The sequence below is a fragment of the Trachypithecus francoisi genome, unplaced genomic scaffold (assembly GCF_009764315.1).
Source record: "Trachypithecus francoisi isolate TF-2019V2 unplaced genomic scaffold, Tfra_2.0 Contig01579, whole genome shotgun sequence".
Lineage (NCBI taxonomy): Eukaryota > Metazoa > Chordata > Mammalia > Primates > Cercopithecidae > Trachypithecus > Trachypithecus francoisi.
In genome coordinates, this window is record NW_022681442.1 from 31,717,648 (window position 1) to 31,739,337 (window position 21,690).

A 21,690-nucleotide genomic window follows, 5' to 3' on the forward strand; every position below is an offset into this window, starting at 1 on the left:
TGGAGTGCAGTGGCCAGATCTCAGCTCACTGCAAGCTCCGCCTCCCGGGTTTACGCCATTCTCCTGCCTCAGCCTCCCGAGTAGCTGGGACTACAGGCGCCGGCCACCTCACCCGGCTAGTTTTTGTATTTTTAGTAGAGACGGGGTTTCACCGTGTTAGCCGGGATGGTCTCGACCTCCTGACCTCGCGATCCGCCCGTCTCGGCCTCCCAAAGTGCTGGGATTACAGGCTTGAGCCACCGCGCCCGGCCGACATTCGTTTTCAAACAAATACCAAAATACATCCCCATGCTATGAAAAAGGTTTTGGGAGTGTCTATCCACAATTCCCCTCTCTTTAATGCAGATAATGATAATAGCTGACACTTGTGTAATGCTTACTATTTGTGAGGTACTATTTTTCGTGCTTTAGATATATTAATTTCATTACAACCCTATGAGCAGGTTTTATTTTTATGTTGAGTCTTTATTTTTATTTTTATGTTGAATCAGGATCTTGCTCTGTAGCCCAGATTAGAGGGTGCAGTCACCACTCACTGCAGCCTTGACCTCCTGGGCTCAAGTGATCCTCCCACTTCAGCCTCCTGACTAGCTGGGGCTGCAGTTGCATGCCACCATGCCCAGCTAATTTTTGTGTTTTTTGTAGAGATGAGATTTCGCCATGTTGCCCAGGCTGATCTTGAAACTCGTAGACTCAAGCAATCTACCTGCCTCAGCCTCCCAGAGTGCTGGGATTACAGGCGCCGGCCACCTCACCCGGCTAGTTTTTGTATTTTTAGTAGAGACGGGGTTTCACCGTGTTAGCGGGATGGTCTCGACCTCCTGACCTCGCGATCCGCCCGTCTCGGCCTCCCAGAGTGCTGGGATTACAGGCGTCAGCCACCTTACCCAGTCAGGTTCTATTATTAAACCCATTTTACAGATAAGAAAGTTAAGACACAGAGAAGTAACTTGCTCCAAAGAAGCAAGTAAGTAATTAAGTAATTGTTCTAATAAAAAGTTAAGCACGGCCGGGCGCGGTGGCTCAAGCCTGTAATCCCAGCACTTTGGGAGGCCGAGACGGGCGGATCACGAGGTCAGGAGATCGAGACCATCCTGGCGAACACGGTGAAACCCCGTCTCTACTAAAAATACAAAAACTAGCCGGGCAAGGTGGCGGGCGCCTGTAGTCCCAGCTACTTGGGAGGCTGAGGCAGGAGAATGGCGTAAACCCGGGAGGCGGAGCTTGCAGTGAGCTGAGATCTGGCCACTGCACTCCAGTCCGGGCGACAGAGCGAGACTCCTCCTCAAAAAAAAAAAAAAAAAAAAAAAAAAAAAAGTTAAGCACTTGCTGTAATAAGGGATGGAGCTGGCATATAGATCTCGGCAGTCTGGCTCTATACTATAGTCTGTGCTCTTAACTATAACGTTTTATTTTGTTTTGTTTTTGACACAGGATATTGCTCTGTCACCCAGGCTGGAGTGCAGTGGTGTGATCTGAGCTCGCTGCAGCTTCAACTTCCTGGACTCAAGCAGTCCGCCCACTTTAGCCTCCCAAGTAGCTCAGACAATAAGCACATGCCACCTCACCCGCCCAATTTTCGGATTTTTTGTTTTAGAGATGGGGTCTCAATATGTTGCCCAGGCTGGTCTTGAACTCCTGAGCTCAAGCCATCTGCCCCTCTCAGCCTCCCAAAGTGGTGAGATTACAGGCATGTGCCACTGCTCCCAGCTTAATTTACGTATGCTTTAAGCTGATCATATTTCTATTTTAAAATGATATGAAGACCTTGAAAACATTGTGCTAAGAAGCCAATCACAAAAGACCACATATTGTATGATTCCATTTACATGAAATGTCCCAAATAGGCAAATCTATATAGAGAGAAAGTAGATTAGTGTTTGCCTAGGGCTGGAGAGGAGAGGGGATGTTGTGGGGAAATGAGAAGTGACTGCTAGTGAGTATAAAATTTCTCAGACTGGCTGCAGTGGCTCACGCCTGTAATCCCAGCACTCTGGGAGGCTGAGGTGGGTGGATCATGAGGTCAGGAGTTCGAGACCACCCTGGCCAACATAGTGAAACTCTGTCTCTACTAAAAATGCAAAAATCAGTTGGGCATGGTGGCATGTGCCTGTTGTCCCAGCTACTCAGGAGGCTGAGGCAGGAGAATCACTTGAACCCGGGAGGCGGAGGTTGCAGTGAGCCAAGATCGCGCCACTACACTCTAGCTTGGGCAACAGAGTGAGACTTCATCTCAAAAAAAAAAAAAACAATTCTTTATGAGGTGTTGAAGTTCTAAAATTGATAGTGATATGGTCATACAACTCTGAATATGCTAAAAACTCATTGTACATTTTAAGTGGGTGAATTGTATAGTATGTGAATTATGTCTCAATAAACTTGTTTTTAAAAAATGATATGAAGAGAAACAACCAGAATGATGTTCCTTAGAATATCTTTGCCTTCACCTGGAAAAAGATATATATATATATGTGTGTGTGTGTGTGTGTGTGTGTGTGTGAATAAAATAGACAAAAAGAATCCCTGCCCTGTAGGACATACAGGAAACAGGGATGGATCCAAAAGATAATAGTTAACTCAGATGATAAGAGTTATGTGTGGGTCTAATAGAAGACTGGGGTACATAGCAGTTTAGCTGTTCTGAGCTTGACTAGGTTGAATCCTATAGTCTTCCATTTTAGTTCAAGTCCGTTTTTTCTTTTTCTTTTTTTTTTTTTTTTTTGAGACAGTTTTGCTTTTGTTGCCCAGGCTGGAGTGCAGTGATCTCGGCTCACTGCAACCTCTGCCTCCCAGGTTCAAGTGATCCTCCTGCCTGTCTCCCAAATATCTGGGGTCACAGGTGCCCACCACCCCACCCAGCTGATTTTTGTATTTTTAGTAGAGACGGGGTTTCACCACGTTCGTTGGCCAGGCTGGTCTCGAATTCCTGACCTCAGGTGATCCACCTGCCTCCGCCTCCCGAAGTGCTGGGATTACAGGCGTGAGCCACCGCGCCCGGCCTCAAGTCTGTTTTTTCTTGTCTTCATTCTGGGGCCCAGGCTAAAGAGCCAGGGGCTTTCAGGACATGTCTTCTAATGGCAGATTACAGGAGCACCAGAGGACAGGCCAAACCATAAAATAATGGCTGAAAGCCTGTGCTTATGCCATCTCCACGTCTCGCCAAAATGTGACAGGGAAACATACTCTGCCTGTAGTGGAAGGCACTGCATAGTTACACAGTAAAGGGTATGAATATGTAATTCTGTATTTGTATACTATTAATGATATATAATGATGTACATTATTATACACATATAATTACACGTCTTGTAAAGATATAATTCCTACAAGAGAGTAAAGATTATTGAACAGCAGTTCAGTCAACTAGAGTGTATATTATAAGGATAAGAAGTAGCTGAAAAACGTTTGAATATAGAGGTGAATGGACATGGGTATAGAAAGGGCTAAAAGTTGGCTGGGTGCAGTGGCTCGCGCCTGCTCAGGAAGTCCGAGGCGGACGAATCACTTGAGATCAGGAGTTTGAGACCAGCCTGACCAACATGGTAAAACCCCATGTCTACTAAAAATACAAAAATTAGCCGGGTGGGGTGGTGGGCACCTGTGACCCCAGATATTTGGGAGACTGAGGCAGGAGAGTCACTTGAACCCAGGAGGCAGCGGTTGCAGTGAGCCGAGATCGAAACTACTGCACTCCAGCCTGGGTGACAGAGCAAGACTCTGTCCCCCCCCCCAAAAAAATTGTCAGGCATATCAAGATATTGCTAGAGGAGTGGGGACAAATTGTGAATTATGAGTGGTTAAATGATGCAGTGATCTTTGTCTTGTTTCAGTGTTGCTAGTATGAATTCTAATTCATAACACTACGATGTAAAGACGTTAGATATTTACTTATCTAATTACCTGTTCTAAGCTCCCCTCTACCTGGCTATTGGAAAACTTAATTTTAGGTGTCACTGGAGCCCTTCTTCCTTTCCTGTACCCAGTGGGCCAGGCACGAACAGAGCAAGACTAACCCTTATATGCAACTCTGACAAGGACATTTAAAGAAAAGAGAGTTATAGATTAATAACCCTTGAGAGCATAGGTGTAAGAATCTGTAACAAAAAAGTACCAAACTGAAAATTGAAGTCTATAAAGAGGATAATACATCATAAGCAAGTAGAATTTATCCCAGGAATGCAAGGTTGATTTAACGTTGAAATTTATGACATCAGAATAAAGGGGAAAAACGGTCATCTCATTGGATGCAGGAAAAGCATTTGATAAAATTCTCATTGGATGCAGGAAAAGCATTTGATAAAATAAAATTCAAGAACTATTCAAATTTTTTTTTTTTTTTAAGCGAAACAAAACGCTGCAGAACTGGAGTGAAGTTGTGAACTATTTCCCTCAGGGGAAATAGTTCCTCTGAGCAGGAATTCCAATGATCAGACATGCTAGCTGCCTAGATGGCCCCGCAAAAGTCTGTGGAGTCTCTAGGACATAGTTAATTAATTGACCTGTGATCATATGCATTTGCTAATTGTTAGGAAGTTAGTAGTCCAGTTTATATCAACTACCATATACTACGGTTAGTTTTTGTATCAATTTTGTAATATTATTAAAATATCTTCTCTGTTCTCTCTCATAGCAGTCTGTAATATAAATCTCCCACCTGTTCCTTTCTCTTTTCATCTTTTTTTTTGACACAGGGTCGTACTCTGTTGCCAAGGCAGGAGTGTAGTGGCATGATCTTAGCTCACTGCAACCTGCACCTCCCCTGGGTTCAAGTGATCCTCCTGCCTCAGCCTTCCAAGTAGCTGGGACTACAGGTGCGCACCATCATGCCCCGCTAATTTTTATGTTTTTAGTAGAGACAGGGTTTCGCCATGTTGGCCATGCTGGTCTCGAACTCCTGACCTCAGGTGATCCACCTGCCTTGGACTCCCAAAGTGCTAGGATTACAGGCATGAACCACTGCACCCAGCCTCTCCCTTCATCTTATCCCAGCTACTCTTTGTAATGTTTTATCCCCAGATTCATGGTTTTTATTTAGATGTATTATTTTCTTTTTCGTATTTATTTATTGTGGAGATGAGATCTCACTGTGTTGCCCAGGCTGGTCTCTAGATCCTAGCCTCAAGCGATCCTCTTGCCTTGGCCTCCCAGAATGGTGGGATTACAAGCATGAGCCATGATGCCTGGTCTTATTTTCTTTATATATCATATTATTGCCCCCCATCTCTTGTTAGAGATTTCTTTTTTTTTTTTTTGAGACGGAGTCTCGCTCTGTCGCCCAGGCTGGAGTGCAGTGGTGCATCTCAGCTCACTGCAAGCACTGCCTCCCAGGTTCACACCATTCTCCTGCCTCAGCCTCCCGAGTAGCTGGGATTACAGGCACCCGCCACCACACCTGGCTAATTTTTTTTGTATTTTTAGTAGAGGCGGGGTTTCACCATGTTAGCCAGGGTGGTCTTGATCTCCTGACCTCGTGACCCACCTGACTCGTCCTCCCAAAGTGCTGGGATTATAGGTGTGAGCCACGTGCCTGGCCTTAGAGATTTCTTTTACATGAAGTGAACCTTCCTACTGTTGAATTTTGGGATGAGTTCTAACATACCTCAAGAGTCATAGACTGTTTTTAGTTTGTTGTATTATAATTTCAGGCTCACTTTGTTGCTCATACTCTGGGCCTTGATGTACTGTATGGATATCTAACCTCTGAGTGTTGTTTCAAGCTCACTTGCAGTTTGTTTTCCTTTTTCTTTTTTTTTTTTTTTTTTTTTTTTTTTTTTTTGAGACGGAGTTTCGCTCTGTCGCCCAGGCTGGAGTGCAGTGGCCGGATCTCAGCTCACTGCAAGCTCCGCCTCCCGGGTTTACGCCATTCTCTCGCCTCAGCCTCCCGAGTAGCTGGGACTACAGGCGCCCGCCATCTCGCCCGGCTAATTTTTGTATTTTTTTAGTAGAGACGGGGTTTCACCGTGTTAGCCAGGATGGTCTCGATCTCCTGACCTCGTGATCCGCCCGTCTCGGCCTCCAAAGTGCTGGGATTACAGGCTTGAGCCACCGCGCCGGCCTGTTTTCCTTTTTCTTCGTTAAATATTATCCTGCCTTGCAGTTTTTTTTTTGTTTTTTTTTTTTTGAGACGGAGTCTCGCTCTGTCACCCAGACTGGAGTGCAGTGGCACGATGTCGGCTCACGCCTTGCAGTTTTATATCTGGGGCTTTGTACTTTTTCTTTTCTCTTTTTCAAAATTCAGCTTAAAGTAATTGGAATCATTCTGGCACATTTCCCACCAAATAAATTCTCCCTTGCTTTTGTGGGGGCAGCTGTCCTTTACCAGAACATATCACGGAAATGTTGTTAGTCTCCGAACTCAATTTTTTTTTCAGAGATGGGGAATTATAGGCATATACCACCGAGCCTGGCTAAGAACTAATATTTTAGTTTCAGAACTTTAATAATTAATGTGGGTCAAGATTTTCCATGAAATAGCATTAGCTTTACTCATGAACTTTCACATTCGCTTTCTTGAATGGAGAAGAAAGGTGTGTATCCTATGTGTCTTAGAGAAGGAAAAAAGGCTTGAATATCTAGAACATTGAGAGGCCAGGCGCAGTGGCTCACACCTGTAATTCCAGCACTTCAAGAGGCCAAGGCAGGCAGATTGCTTGAGCTCAAGAGTTCGAGACCCGCCTGGCCAACGTGATGAAACCTGTCTCTACAAAAAATATAAAAAATTAGCCAGGCGTGGTGGTGGATGCCTGTGGTCCCAGCTACATGGGAGGCTGAGGCAGGAGGATCACTTGAGCGCCGGAGGCAGAGGTGATAGTGAGCCAGATTGTGTCACTGCACTCCAGACTTCACTTTCTGACACCGCTCATCCTTTTATGCAAAGAGAAGAAATTATTCATTTAGCCTTCACATTGTCTTGTATGAGCTCTTGTATTGTCAAGGACAAGAGAAATGTGCAGTCGCTTTTAAGGTTAGGTATTCCTTCTCATTGTTGGGATTTGAGATTTTTTAAATGGATTTTCATTCCCAAAAGGTAATGTTGACTGGAGAGTTTAGTTCCAAGACATAAAGATGCTCGTGGAAGCATATTCTTTTGAAGGAACCTCCGCCTGACAGCCCCTACAAAAAGGGAACCCCTTTCCCAGCTCTTCCCAGGTAGGCAGTCTCCCCTGGGTGGCTAAGCGAGACCCTGACTCAAAAAAAGAAGGACATTGAATTCTTTTGACACCATCTAAAGAATCAGCCATTTATTGGGTTTGCTGTGTTGTGGCATATTCTCTGGTTCATCTTGAAACTATCAGAAGATTTCATGTATACATTTTATTTTCAAGTATAGTGGCTGTGGTTTCTATAAAAGGCAAGTAATACTGCAGTTTTTGTTGTTTGTGTAAAGCTGCTCGTCCCTGGTTTTCCATGGAGCTCAAACGTTGGTACTCCTTAAAATGATCTAAAATCACCTACCCTGCTAATGATGTTAGCTATTTTTAACTCCAATTGGACAGTTTGTTTCCTCCCAATTTTTCTTCCCCAGAATCTTGTTTTCTGAATTCCTTTCCTGATTCCTTCTTCTAAAATATCAAGAATATTTTATACCTTAAAATAGGTTGAGACCAGGCACAGTGGCTCATGCTTGTAATCCCAGCACTTTGAGAAGCTGAGGCTGGAGGATTGCTGGAACTCATGAGTTCAAGACCAGCCTGGGCAACATGGCAAAATCCTGTCTGTACAAAAAAAAAAGAAAAAAATTTGTAAACTAATTATCTGGGTGTGGTGGCACATGCCTGTAGTTCCAACTACTGGTGGGACTAAAGTGGGAGGATCACTTTAGCCTGGGAGGTCAAGGCTGCAGTGAGCCGTGATCATCACTGCACTCTAGCCTGGGCAACAGAGTGAGACCTTACATAAAAACAAAAATAGGTTGAAAGGTAGAGAAATTCCTCATGTCTTTTTAAATCTTCTGTGGCAGAAACACATGTTTATGCTTGAAACGGATAAGAGAAAGAAACAAGATGCCTGCCTTGCAGATCTCACTAACATTTGTCCTCATAACTTGGAACACTGGGTTAATAAATTTTCTTAGTGTCTCCTGGAAACTGTCTTAAAAACTGCCTGTTTTTACATGTTTATTGTGTTCTTTGTTATCTATAGCCACACCCTAAAGTTTCACTTTATAGTTTTACCTTAATCTGCAGGTCTGCAACTGCTATCATGTATATTGTATCTACAGCTTAGTGGAGCTGTTAATTTTAATATGTTACTCAGCTACTTAGCTCTGACATGTCCAGTTTATTTAGTTATGAGTCAGTGGTTCTTACATTTCCACCCATAATTGAGATTCATGCATGATTTAAGAAATGTGAATCTGAGAGGATACTTAGGAACTCCTAGGTTAACCCATTTGAAAATATTTCTTGAATGTATATTTCCTCAAACTTTGTAGGTCCTGAAATATTAATCTTGGGACCTCCCTCCACCAGTGCAGTTCCATTAAAAAGACAGAACTGATGTAGAGATATAGAAGCAATTTTTTTAAAAAAAAGAGCTAAAAAGGGGAGGAAAACAGCAGTTTAATATGGGTGGTGTAGAAACTGTAAATTAGTTAAAACTACCGTCCTGTGACAGTCAATCCTGAAGCTTTCTTATTTTAAATTCTGTCTTTTGTAAAACAACAACAACAAAAAATTACAGACGTGTTTGGGTGGTTTAGACAAGGGTTGCTCAGTTTAAATCCTGAGAAGGACTGAGGCGGCCTTCCACGATTGGTGGAAACTCGGACGTGTATCCTGTTCCATCTGGAGTTGTTGCCTTCCAACTTGTTTGAAATCAGCAAAGTGTTACAGTATAGTTTCAGACAGTATAGGACAGCAGATTCCTTTACTTTCCTACCCTAGTTTCTCTGGTCAGCTCACCTAAGCCAGTGCAGGGTTTTCATTTGTTCTTCCAGTTCGACATTCTGTAACCTGTGGAACCAGAGTCGTGTGGTTAGTCAGTGCTGCGGTCCTGGGAGCACGCAGGGTAGGAGGCCGCTGTGGAAGAGCAGATGGCCCAGGCCGTGCTTCTCAACCATGTGGGTATGCCGTGGCCGAGAGGGGGGTCCTGTTTTTCCCTCATCTGTTGCTAGTTATCTGAGGAATCTCCGAGGAACCTGGCTGTGACTGCTGACCTTCTGTCCAGAGTGAACTCCAGCGACATAAACCGTGGGAGGAAGTGCTGTTTTCCTAGCTCCTCTCGTTTCCTTCCTTCCTGAAGTAGATTTAGACTTCATTTTTCTGACACCTCTCGTCCTTTTATGCGAAGGGAAAAAATTGCTCATTTAGCTTTCATATTGTCTTGTATGAACTCTTGTATTGTCAAGGACAAGACAGATGTGCAGTTGCTTTTAAGGTTAGATATTCCTTCTCATTGCTGGGACTTTTCATTCCCAAAAGGTAATGTTTTCTGGAAAGCAGTTCCAAAACATAAGGATACTCATGGAAGAGTATTCTTTTGAAGGAACTTCCGCTGGACAGCCCCTACAGAAAGGGAATCTCTTTCCCATCTCTTCCCAGGTAGGCAGTCTCCCCTGGTAGAGTAAGCAAGAAAGGAGAGACAGCTGTCTTCTGTCTTTCAGTTAAGGAAACCCCTTCAGAAATTGTGTTCTGGGACCCCAGAATTGAATTCATATTATGGATTGGCAATATTAGGAAATACGTAGAAGGCATCACCAGTGCTTTTTTTTTTTTTTTTAAGTCAGGGTCTCGCTCTGTTGCCCAGGCTGGAGTGCAATAGTGCAATCTCAGCTTGCTGCAGCCTGCACTTTCCAGGTTCAAGCAATGCCACCGCAGAGCTGCTCCCCCATACTCCCCGCCCTGAGTAGCTGCGACCATAGGTGTTCACCACCGCGTCCAGCTGATTTTTATATTTTTGTAGAGACAGGGTTTTGCCATGTTGCCCAGTCTGGACTCGAATTCCTAGGCCCAAGGGATCTGCCTGTCTTGGCCTCCCAAAGTGCTGGGATTACAGACGTGAGCCACCGTGCCCAGCCTCACCAGTGCTTTTTGAAGGAATATACCGACTCATTTGGAGGAGTACAGGGAACCCAGGCATTAATATTTTTCTAAATTTTTTTAAGCCTTCAAAATGTATGTCTCCAGTGCTTATCTCTCACCTGGGTTTAGAATGGTGGATTTAGGGACCTATTTTTATAGTTTTCTATACACTTTGCTGAATTCTTTATTTTATTTTATTTTTTATTTTTATTTTGTTTTTGAGACAGGGTCTCACTCTGTTGCCCAGGCTGGATTGCAGTAGCACGATCTAGGCTCACTGCAGCCTCAACTTCCTGGGCTCAAGTTATCCTCCCACCTCAGCCTCCCCAGTAGCTGGGACTACAGGCGTGCACTACCACACCCAGCTAATTTTTGTATTTTTGTAGAGACAAGGTTTCACCCTGTTGCCCAGGCTGGTCTCGAGCTCCTGGGCTCAAGCAATCCACTCTCCTCGGCCTCCCAAAGTGCTGGGATTATAGGTGTGAGCCACTGCGCCCAGCCCATCCCCGTGTTGTTTCATAAATCCAAATCATCCTTTTGGGCATGTATCACTCGGGCCCAGCAGAAAACAGAAGGCACACTCAAATTGGGTAATTGGAAGAGGTCCAACTTAAAGCAGAATGGAGAAGCTTAGGAAAAATAACGAAGGATTGTACTATATGTCAAGGCTAGCTGGAGAGCCACCCTGCTTCTGAAGGGGCGGGGGAAGGGATGGTTACCTGACGCAAGAGAAAGCTGTTCTGAGGTCTTCATATGGTAGCTGTGGCGTTTAATAGAACAATGCAGCCAACTCACAGCCCAGCAGGGAGAGAGCCAGGGGAGTAAATATCACAACCTCACTGTCCCTTTGCCTTCAGACCTCCTACCAGTGCCATCCATTGGCTGAACCCAACTGAAAGCCAGAGATAGGGGAGGTCCTGTTCAATTCTGGTGTGCCAGCTTCTGGGAACACAGGGCAGGCTGGGGCAGACCTGAAAGGGCAGATTTTCAGTATCCTCAATCTGTGCCAAATTCAGACCTTGATTCCAAAGGCCACATTAGAAATTACTTATTAAACTGTTTGGTATCAGTGTCTATCAGGGTAAAAGTTTATAGTTTGTGATCTCAGGAGATTTTTAATGAAGTTTGTCCAGACTTGAAGATATGTTGGCCGGGCGCGGTGGCTCAAGCCTGTAATCCCAGCACTTTGGGAGGCCGAGACGGGTGGATCACGGGCAGGAGATCGAGACCATCCTGGCTAACACGGTGAAACCCCGTCTCTACTAAAAATACAAAAACTAGCTGGGCGAGGTGGCGGGCGCCTGTAGTCCCGCTACTCGGGAGGCTGAGGCAGGAGAATGGCGTAAACCCGGGAGGCGGAGCTTGCAGTGAGCTGAGATCCGGCCACTGCACTCCAGTCCGGGAGACAGAGCGAGACTCCGCCTCAAAAAAAAAAAAAAAAAAAAAAAAAAAAAAAAAAAGATATGTTGCTTAATAAATTGCTGGCCAGGCATGGTGGCTCACATCTGTAGTCCCAGCTCTTTGAGGGGCCAAGGCGGGCAGATCACTTGAGGCCAGGAGTTCCAGACCAGCCTGGCCAAAAAGGTGAAACCCCATCTTTACTAGAAATACAAAAATTAGCTGGGTGTGGTGGCGCATACCTATAATCCCAGCTACTCAGGAGGCTGAGGCATGAGAGTTGCTTGAGCCCAGGAGGTGGACGTTGCAGTAAGCCAAGATCAAGCCACTACACTCCAGTCTGGGCAACAGAGCTAGACTCCATCTCAAAAAATAAACATTACTGAGTCCTCCAGTCCTTCTTTCGCATTCACATTTTATGACATACCTAAAATTTTTTTTTTTTTTTTGTGGTAAGTGTACATACCATAAAATTTACCATTTTAACCATTTTTAAGTGTACAGTTTTGTGGCATTAAGTAATTCACATTACTTTGCAACCATTACTACCATTCATGTCCAGAACTTTTTTTTATCTTCCTAAACTGAAACGCTGTACCCATTAAATACTAACTCCCTATCTCCTCTTATCGCCCCTACCCCCTGGCAACCACCATTCAGCTTTTAATCTCTATGAACTTGACCACTCTGCGTACCTTATTCATGCAGTATTTGTCCTTTTGTGTCTGGCAGATTTCACTTAGCTTAATATCTTTTTTTTTCAAAGACAGGGTCTCACTCTGCGGCTCAGGCTAGAATGCAGTGGCACAATCACAGCCTCAATCTCTTGGGCTCAAGCAAGCCTCCCACCCCAGCTTCCCAAATAGCTGAGACTATGAGGCACCTGCCCCTGTGCCTAGCTAATGTGTTTTTTCAATTTTAATTTTTTGTAGAGTTAGGGTCTCACTGTGTTGCCCTCCTGGGCTCAAGTGATGATCCTCCCCTCTTGGTTTCCCAGAGTGCTGAGATTACAGGCATGAGCCACTGAGGCCAGCCTCAGCTTAATGTCTTCAAGGCTCTTCTGTGTTGTAGCACTTTACAGTGATACATATTGTAATTTTTTTTTTTTTTTTTCGGAGACAGAGTCTTACTCTGTTGCCCAGGCTGGAATGCAGTGGCACAATCTTGGCTCACTGCAACCCCCGTCTTCTGGGTTCAAACGATTCTGCTGCCTCAGCCTCTTGAGTAGCTGGGATTGTAGGCATGCATCACTACACTTGGCTAATTTTTTTGTATTCTCAGTAGAGATGGGGTTTTGCCACGCTGGCCAGGCTGGTGTCTTGAACTCCTGACCTCAGATGATCTGCCCTGCTTTGGCCTCCCAAAGTGCTGAGATTACAGGCATGAGTAACCGCACCTGGCCCTACATTGTTAATTTTATTTTATTTCTGAATATGTTTTCACTGATACATTTACTCTTATGGGTTTTAACTTTTACGTATCAATTTCGATGTCTCACAAATCTGCAAGATGGATGATGTAAGGGCAAAGGTCGCAGGACTTAAGACATGGCAAATGAGTGGACCTGAGCAGGAGAGGTGGCATCATTTGGAGGAAGTACTCCAGATGTGGAAAGTTCTTAAATATATGGGACTGACCGTGGAAGAAATAAACAGCAGTAAACCAAAAAACAAGTTCTGAGCAGGAAGTGCCTTATGGGAGCTGAGACATTTCATTTGGATGAGACTGCCTGGAGTACTATTTATGAATGACAAGCAGGGTGGGACAAGGTTACACAAATCTGAAGTGGGGCCTGAAAACGGCGTGCTGTGGCCAGACACATTTAGAAATGCCGGATTGAAAAGGATTCTTGCTAAATTGTCTCAGTCTTTAATATACAAATTTTTTTTATGCTACTCTAAGAAGGAAATGTGGTCTATAGCCTTCCTGGAATTTATCGTGATCGTGGAGCTCTTGTATTTTGGAGCACAAAGATTAGTGTCCTCAGAACATGTTTTGGGAATTGGTGGGGACTAAACTAAGCTTCTTGGGTGCAGGGACTGTAATTTATCTCCCATACAATACCTGGAAGGTTCCTGGACACATCATTGGAGCAAAGCTGGATTAATAGGTAACTGCCAAAGGCTTTAGTCCATAAAAAGTGTTAAAATATGCTTGAGGCACAAAAAAAATCACTGCAGATTTGAGTCTTTCCCCCTCCCCCCAATGAATGGGTAAGACTGAATGAGTGTCTCCTTTTGAGATTAGTGCTCAGGCTTTATTTTTTTCCCAGTTGGGTAGATACTTGGTAATAGGAGTTGAATTGCTTAGGACAATAGAGGAGACTCTAAATGCTACTGTCTGCCACCAACAGGATTAGAGAGTAAATACTTAGAGTGTTGGGTAAAGGGTCATCAAATGATTCATTTACCCAGTCACGCCAAATTTTTAGTTTGCATAGGGCTTTGGTTGATGCCATTTGGCTTGATAAATATTTGTTGAATGTATGAATTATAGAAAATAGGAAGACGTGTAAATTCTTATCCAACTGTGTTATATATAAGAATTGACATTTTAGAAAGATTAATCAGGTTTACTGCTATTTTAGTGGGGAGAACAGAGCTGCAATTCTGTTAAAATTCCTTGTATTTTAATTTGTAATTCCTTGGCCAGTAGGAATTTGTATTGTATTTTGTTTTGTATTTTAATTTGTAATTACATTTGTATTTAATTTTATTTAATTGTATTTAATTTGTATTTAATTTAATTTGTATTTAATTGTATTTAATTTGTATTTAATTTGTAATTCCTTGTATTTTAATTTGTAATTCCTTGGCCAGTAGGAATTTGTAATTCCTTGGCCAGTAGGGAGAAGAAAAAGATACTTAAAAAAACAAAACAAAACAAAAAACTGTTGGCTGGGCATGGTGGCTCACACCTATAATCCCAGCACTTTGGGAGGCCGAGGACGGCAGAGCACCTGAGTCGAGGAGTTCAAGACGAGCCTGGGCAACATGGCAAAACCTCACCTCTACAAAGAAATTAGCCAGGTGTGGTAGTACACGCCTGTAATCCCAGATATTCAGGAGGCTGAGGTGGGAGGATCACCTGAGCCTGGGAGGCAGAGGTTGGAGTGAGCCAAGATCACGCCACTACACTTTAGCCTAGGTGACAGAGACCCTGTCTCAAAAAAGAAAAAAACCAACAACAACAAAAACTGTAAACAAAATATTGGACTCTAGTTAAGATATGTATGTCGAAGTTTGGTGGGAAATGTTTGTGGTTTATTTTGAAGTGCATCAAAATAAAAAATATATATATATTTGAAATGCATCCAAAAAATAACACAAATTGATAAATGAATAAAGGGATAGATAATATGTGGTAAAGTAACTGCAGTAAGATGTTAATACTAGAATCTAGGTGGTGGGTGTAAAATTCTTTCAACCTCGCTGTTTGAAAATTTTCATGGTAAAATGTTGGAGAAACAGAAAAATGGAAGTCTAGAGGATGTTGAAGGAAGAACCAATGAGGTTTAAGAAAAGTGATGTTTGCCATAAAAGAACGTGGTCATGGGAATCGAACAGGCCTGAATTTGAGTTCTGGTTTAGCTATTTGTCAGCTAAAGAGATTGAGTAAATTGCTGAGTTGTGGTGCTGGGTTTTGAACCCAGGCACCCTGGCTTTGGAGACTTGCTGTCTACCCTGCAGAGTCGTGAGGATTTAAGCTCCTAGATCAGTGTCTGATACTTGGTGGATAATCATACAGTAGCTATTGTTCTTAGTGTACCATCTGCCATAGAGGATGAAGAAGTCCAAGGTACTAATGCTTGACCTGGAAGAGTTTTATGACATTTCTATGGCACTGTTGCCAGTGCCATACATAGATAGACAAGCTGGAAGGTAAAACTATTTGTAGGGAAGAGATGTAGTTGTAGATAAGTAGAACTTGAGATTTTGATATGAATAGTTTCATATATTGTGACAGGTTGGATTATTGGAAAAACGTTTTTAAAAGATAAGAATAAAAAAATAGTTTCATATATTTTCCCAAACTTCAACAAATCATTTGTTCACCAAAAATCTGAGAATATTTTATGTGCCAGGCACAGCTGTAGACCAGTAAACAAAACAAATATCTTCCTTTACAGAGTTTACATTCTAAAAGGGTTTGTAGAATTTTCTTTCCAAAGATATTTATATTTCAAATGAGAATGATTCTCTAAAGGTGGAAAGACAGGCATTCACCAGAAAGGGAAGAAGATGGTGTTTTCATAGCAAATTTTCCTGCTGTCCCTGAAATCATGCCATCTAGGCAGTAATTTCCTCGGTGTTCTCTCAAGCCCATCTGTGTTCTGATTTCCTCTGCAGTTCTTTTTACTTCCATCTGGAGTTGGTGGAACAGCTTATAGAAGCCATTTATGATTGTTTCAAAATATATGCTCAGACTTCTAAAATGGCTCTGGCATGAATAAGAGTAGCTGCTTTTCATAGTGTATACAGGGCAGAGAAGACAGACGAGATTCATCATATTATACATACTTTTGGGTCTCACACATGAATCATGTCATTTAGCGAGGCCGTGACTTCAGTACCCTTCTGGGGTGTGTGCTCCTCAGCGATTACGCACTCATTCCAGTGGAGTAGGAGGTCAGTCAGTAAAAGTATTTATTGAGCCAGATTCTCCTCTGCTTCTGAGTCATTTTCTGGTAGAGTGAAAGGTTCTCTGGGAGAAGCTTTAACTCTTTCAGATTACAAGTGTTACTCCCTTTGTGTAATAGGGTAGTTCTCTAAGTAATCATGTGGGGCTTATGCTAATTCTTTACTTGATATTTTAGATAATTAGATACATTTAGTCTGATAGATGAAATTTGAGAAAATGTGGTATAAGAAGAAAAATAGTATCTACATTGGCCCAAGGTTAAGGAATTGTTTTAATAACATATAACCATCTAGATGGCTAAGAAGTTTGCAAGACATTATGTGTTTTTTTAAAAAAAAAATACTTAGGACACCACCCTTATGTGGAAATCTGACATCTGGCAACTTCAGTCCTCTGGAAGACAGCCAGAAAGTAAGAAAGGGGCCTCAGTGCACATAAAAATAACTGTTGAAAAACTCTACCATGAACACGTGTCCTTTCCCACCACAGCAGAGTTTGTTAGCCTCGCATTTAGAGCTTGTTTACTTTTATTTATCTGGGAACTATGTATAATTTTGGTAGTGTGTGTGTGGTCTCCCCTCTGTAGCAGATCATAAGCAGCAATGTAGCAAGGGGGTGGAAAAGTTGACTGAGGAGAGCAGAGGGTAGGCTGACATTGAAAGAGAAAGGCCTAAAAGATAGACAGTGCTGGTATTGTGTATCACAGCTTAGTACAGTAATGTGTAGTCTTAATAATGAACTTGGACCCATCAGCCAAAGAGTAAATCATGCTCAAGGTCTTCTAATAAAAAAGTCAGGGAAGTCTGGAGTGTGTCTATTTTTAAACAATCAAAGTTAACCAGGTTTTGACATGTTGAAATGGTAAGCTCTGTAGTGTTTATATGTTTGAAATAGCACATTCTCTGGAAATGCTATAGCAGTGACACAAATTTGAGCTTGCAGTTGATTATGGAAATGATGCATTGTAATAATGACTAACGTTTATTGAGCAGCTACTATACCAGCCCTGACCTAGGTGCCTTCACACTGTTAGCGTACTGGTTAAGGCTTTGGAGACAGACAGATTTGGTTTCCCATTACACCTCTGACTTACTATGTGACCTTGGACAGCTATCATCTCTCTGATCCCGTGTCCCCACCTGCCAAATGGAACCAATAACATATGATAGGGTCCTTGTGAGGACTCAGGGAAGTACATGATACAATGCATGTACCTAGGAAGTACTCAATGAATGTTAGGCACTATTATAACTTTAATAGTCTTGATTATTATTATGAAAGTATGATTATCTCCATTTTTTCTGGATGAGGAAACTGAAGCCCAGAGAGTTTAAGTAAGATGTCCAAGGTGAAATCGCTAATAAATAGTGGAGCTGGGCTATGGACCTGGGTCTCTCTGACTCCAGAAGCCTAGTGCTTTACATTCATATATGCTGCCTCCTCAGCATGTAATTATAATTAGATTTTTTTTTGGTAATACTTAGAGAAAATGTGTGAGTAGCATCTGTGGGAAATACCCACTTACCACTTCTTTTTTCCACTGTGGACTCAAGTCATCTTATAGACAAAGTCTGTAATAAGTAACACAAAGATAACCTACCTTTGCTTGACAGTACAAATTAAATAGGTAATGTTTGATTGTGTAGCATGATTTATTAACATCTTCTAGGTACACCATATGAATATACTCAGTGATTTATTATATGCCTAATATGTTTATCCACTTCAGTGTTTTCTTGGATATAATTTTTTTTTTGAGACGTAGTTTTGCTCTTGTTGCCCCGGCTGGAGTGCAATAGTGCGATTTTGGCTCACTGCACTTCCACCTCCTGGGTTCAAGTGATTCTCCTGCCTCAGCCTCCGGAGTAGCTGGGATTACAGGCATACGCCACCACGTCCGGCTAACTTTGTATTTTTAGTAGAGACGGGGTTTCTCCATGTTGGTCAGGCTGGTCTCAAACTCCCAACCTCAGGTGATCCGCCCGCATTGGCCTCCCCAAAGTGCTGGGATTACAGGCGTGAGCCACCGCACCTGGCTGGATTGTAAATTAACAGACGTCAGGTATGGTGGCTTCTGCCTGTAACCCTAGCACTTTGGGAGGTCAAGGTGGGTGGCCCAGGAGTTTGAGACCAGCCTGGGCAACATAGTAAAACCCTGTCTCTACAAAAAAATACAAAAATATCATCTGGGCATGGTTATGCATACCTGTAGCTATAGGTACCCAGGAGGCTGAGGTGGGAAGATTGCTTGAGCCCGGGATATCAAGGCTGCAGTGAGCCACTGCACTCCAGCCTGGGCCTCAGAATAAGAACCGGTCTCATAAATAAATAAAATTAACAGAGCTACCACCATCTTTTTTTTTTGTGTAATTAGGCACTTCATGCTTTTTAATGTGATGATGGTTTTGTGTGAGATGGAAGTTAGAGTCCTCATTCATCTCTACCAAGACCAAATAAGTACTTGAGCTGATTAAAGAAAAATAGACTTGTACTTGGGAGGCTGAGGCAGGAGGATCACTTGAGCCCAGGAGTTCAAGGCTGCAGTGAGCTATGATTGCACTCCAGCCTGGGCAACAGAGCAAGACGCCATCTCTAAAAAGAAAAGAAAAGAAAAGAAAAATAGATTTCAGGCCTGGGTACTCTGGTGATCTTCAGCTGTTCCTTTAAGAGACCTAGGGAGAAATGTAGCTATCATCAAGGCTGATTATCTACAGGTGGATAGATGTCCACTACTTATGTCCTGTCTTTCTGCTGCTTCAGTACATACTTATGTTCCCCAGCCACATGCATCAAGGTAGTGGACACATCGTCCTATTACAGCACAGACACCGTAACAGTACAAGGATACTCTCCGGGGTTGGGCCACTGACTTCTATGAACTGAGAACACATACTTGATCTGGCATAGGATGCTAAATCTCATCTGGAGGTGCCATCTACATAGTCCTTTCTTCCTTTCTTACAGATTTTTACTTTTCTAACTTTTTAAAAAAATAAAATAGAGATGAAGTCTTGCTGTGTTGCCCAGGCTGGTCTTGAACTCCTGACTGCAATTGATCCTCCAGCCTCTGTCTCCCAAAGTGCTAGGATTACAGACATGAGCCATTCAATAGGTTTTCCCTTTCCTTTTCCTTTTTCCTTTTCTGAGACGGAGTGTTACTTCGTTGCCCAGGCTGGAATGTAATGGCGGATCTCGGCTCACTGCGACCTCTGCCTCCCGGGTTCAAGCGATTATCCTGCCTCAGCCTCCCAAGTAGCTAGGATTATAGGCACCCACCACTGTGCCTGACTGATTTTTGTATTGTTAGTAGAGACGGGGTTTCACCATGTTGTCCAGGCTGGTCTCAAACCTCCTGACCTCAGGTGATCTGCCCACCTCGGCCTCCCAAAGTGCTAGGATTACAGGTGCGAGCCACTGCGCCAGCCCCCAATAGGTTTTCCATCTAGGCCTTTGAGGCATGGTCCTGCTGTTACTCTTCAGGTTGTGGTACATTTGTTTGCAGATATTCTCAGTAGGTAGGAACCAGAATGCCCTCGGTTTGAGTCCTGGCCCTGCTGCTGTGAGTGCTGTGATCTTGGACAAACAATGTTTTCTAACTATACTGAGCCTTAGTATCCTAATCTTTAAGATCGTTATGGGGAATGCCATATTTAAAATCTCTACTTTTTAAAGTGTTGTATTTTAAAATTACCGTGTTGTCTGGTGCTTTAAAAATGTTAATTTCCTTACTGCCCTCTTCAGGCATTCTGAAAATCCTACATTTGCTGACTTGAATCTTTTCTATCACTGTGAGGTCTAGGTTTTTTTTTTTTTTTTGTAATTCCTGAATTCCTTTGAGGGCCAAATGAAAAATATATGAGGAAATTATTATTTTTAAATTAGACCAGGTATGGTGTCTCGTGCCTGGAATCCCAACACTTTGGGAGGCCGAAGCAGGAGGATCACTGAAGCCAGGAGTTCAACACTAGCCTAGGTAACAAAGTGAGATATCATCTCTACAAAAAAAAAAAAAAAGGGTAGGCATGGTGTCTTATGCCTGTAATCCCAGCACTTTGGGAGGCTGAGGTGGGCAGATCACTTGAGGCCAGGAGTTTGAGATGAGCCTGGCCAACATGGCAAAACCCCGTCTCTACTAAAAATACAAAAATTAACTGGGCATGGTGGCGCATGCCTGTAGTCCCACCTACTTGGGAGGCTGAGCCTCGAGAATCACTTGAACCCAGGAGGCGGAAGTGGCAGTGAGCTGAGATTGTGCCACTGCACTCCAGCGTGGAACACACAGCCAGGTTTCATCTCAAAAAAAAAAAAAAAAAAGCCAGGCACAGTGGTGCGCACCTGTAGTTCTAGCTACTCAGAAAGCTAAGGTAGGAGGATCACTTGAGCCCAGGAGCTGGAGGCTGCAGTGAGCTATGATCACACCATTGTACTCCAGCCTGGGCGACAGAGCGAGATCATGTCCCTCCCGCAAAAAAAAAAGGAAAAAGAAATCAGAAATAACTTTGATATTTTAAAATATGAGGCCAGGCACAGTGGAGCATGCCTGTAATCCCAGTACTTTGGGAAGCCAAGGTGGGCAGATTGCTTGAGCCCAGGAGTTTGAGACCAGCCTGGGCAACATGGTGAAACCCTGCCTCTAGTGAAAATACAAAAATTAGCTGGACATGGTGGCACATGCCTGTAGCCCAAACTTCTTGGGAGACTGAGCTGGGAGGATCACCTGAGCCCCGGAAGTCGAGGCTGCAGTGAGCCGTGATTGCTCCACTGCACTCCAGCCTGGGCGATGGGAGTGAGACCCTGTCTCAAAAATAAAATAGGAAGTACTAACTTATTTGCTTAGCTTGGCTTCATTTTAAGAATATTTATATCTTAAGCTTTATCATTCCCAAGAAATAGATCTATATTGCAGTGTCTTAAATATTGATGTTTTCTGTTTCTCTTGATCTTTCTTTCCAGGTTATAAAACATGGAGGCCGGCTCAGTGGTTCGAGCCATTTTTGACTTCTGCCCTAGCGTGTCAGAAGAACTGCCGCTCTTTGTGGGAGATGTTATTGAGGTGCTGGCAGTGGTGGATGAATTTTGGCTTCTAGGAAAGAAGGAGGATGTTACAGGTAAGTAAGAGACTCATAATGGACCACAGGCCCTGACTTCTTTCCATATTAAAAATAAAGACCAGCACTGCACTCCAGCCTTGGCGACAGAGTGAGACCCTGTCTCAAAAAGAAGAAAGAAAGAAAATTATTCCTAGCTGGGGGCAGTGGCTCATGCCTGTAATCCCAGCACTTTGGAAGGCTGAGGTGGGTGGATCACTTGAGGTCAGGAGTTCAAGACCAGCCTGGCCAACATGGTGAGATAGTGAGATCCTGTCTGTACTAAAAATACAAAATTTGCCGGCTGTGGTGATGCATGCCTGTAATCCCAGCTACTCAGGAGGCAAGGCTGGAGAATTGCTTGAACCCAGGAGGCGAAGGTTGGAGTGAGCTGAGATTGTGCCATCGCATTCCAGCCTGGGTGACAAGAGCAAAACTCTGTCTCAAATAAATAAATAATAAAAATAAAAATAAAGGCTGGGCATGGTGGCTCATGCCTATAATCCCAGCACTTTGGGAGGCTGAGATGGGAGGATTGCTTG

General features: G+C 43.3%; 1 protein-coding gene across 1 annotated transcript in view; it reads left to right on the forward strand.

Moving 5' to 3' along the window:
* DNMBP (dynamin binding protein) overlaps positions 1-21,690 on the forward strand; it is a 123,351-nt gene that overhangs the window by 17,986 nt on the left and 83,675 nt on the right. The window contains exon 2 of the mRNA XM_033186068.1: positions 21,015-21,169. Within this exon, the coding sequence (XP_033041959.1) occupies positions 21,025-21,169 (145 nt within the window). The 5' untranslated portion in view covers positions 21,015-21,024. The remainder of the gene's footprint in view (positions 1-21,014; positions 21,170-21,690) is intronic.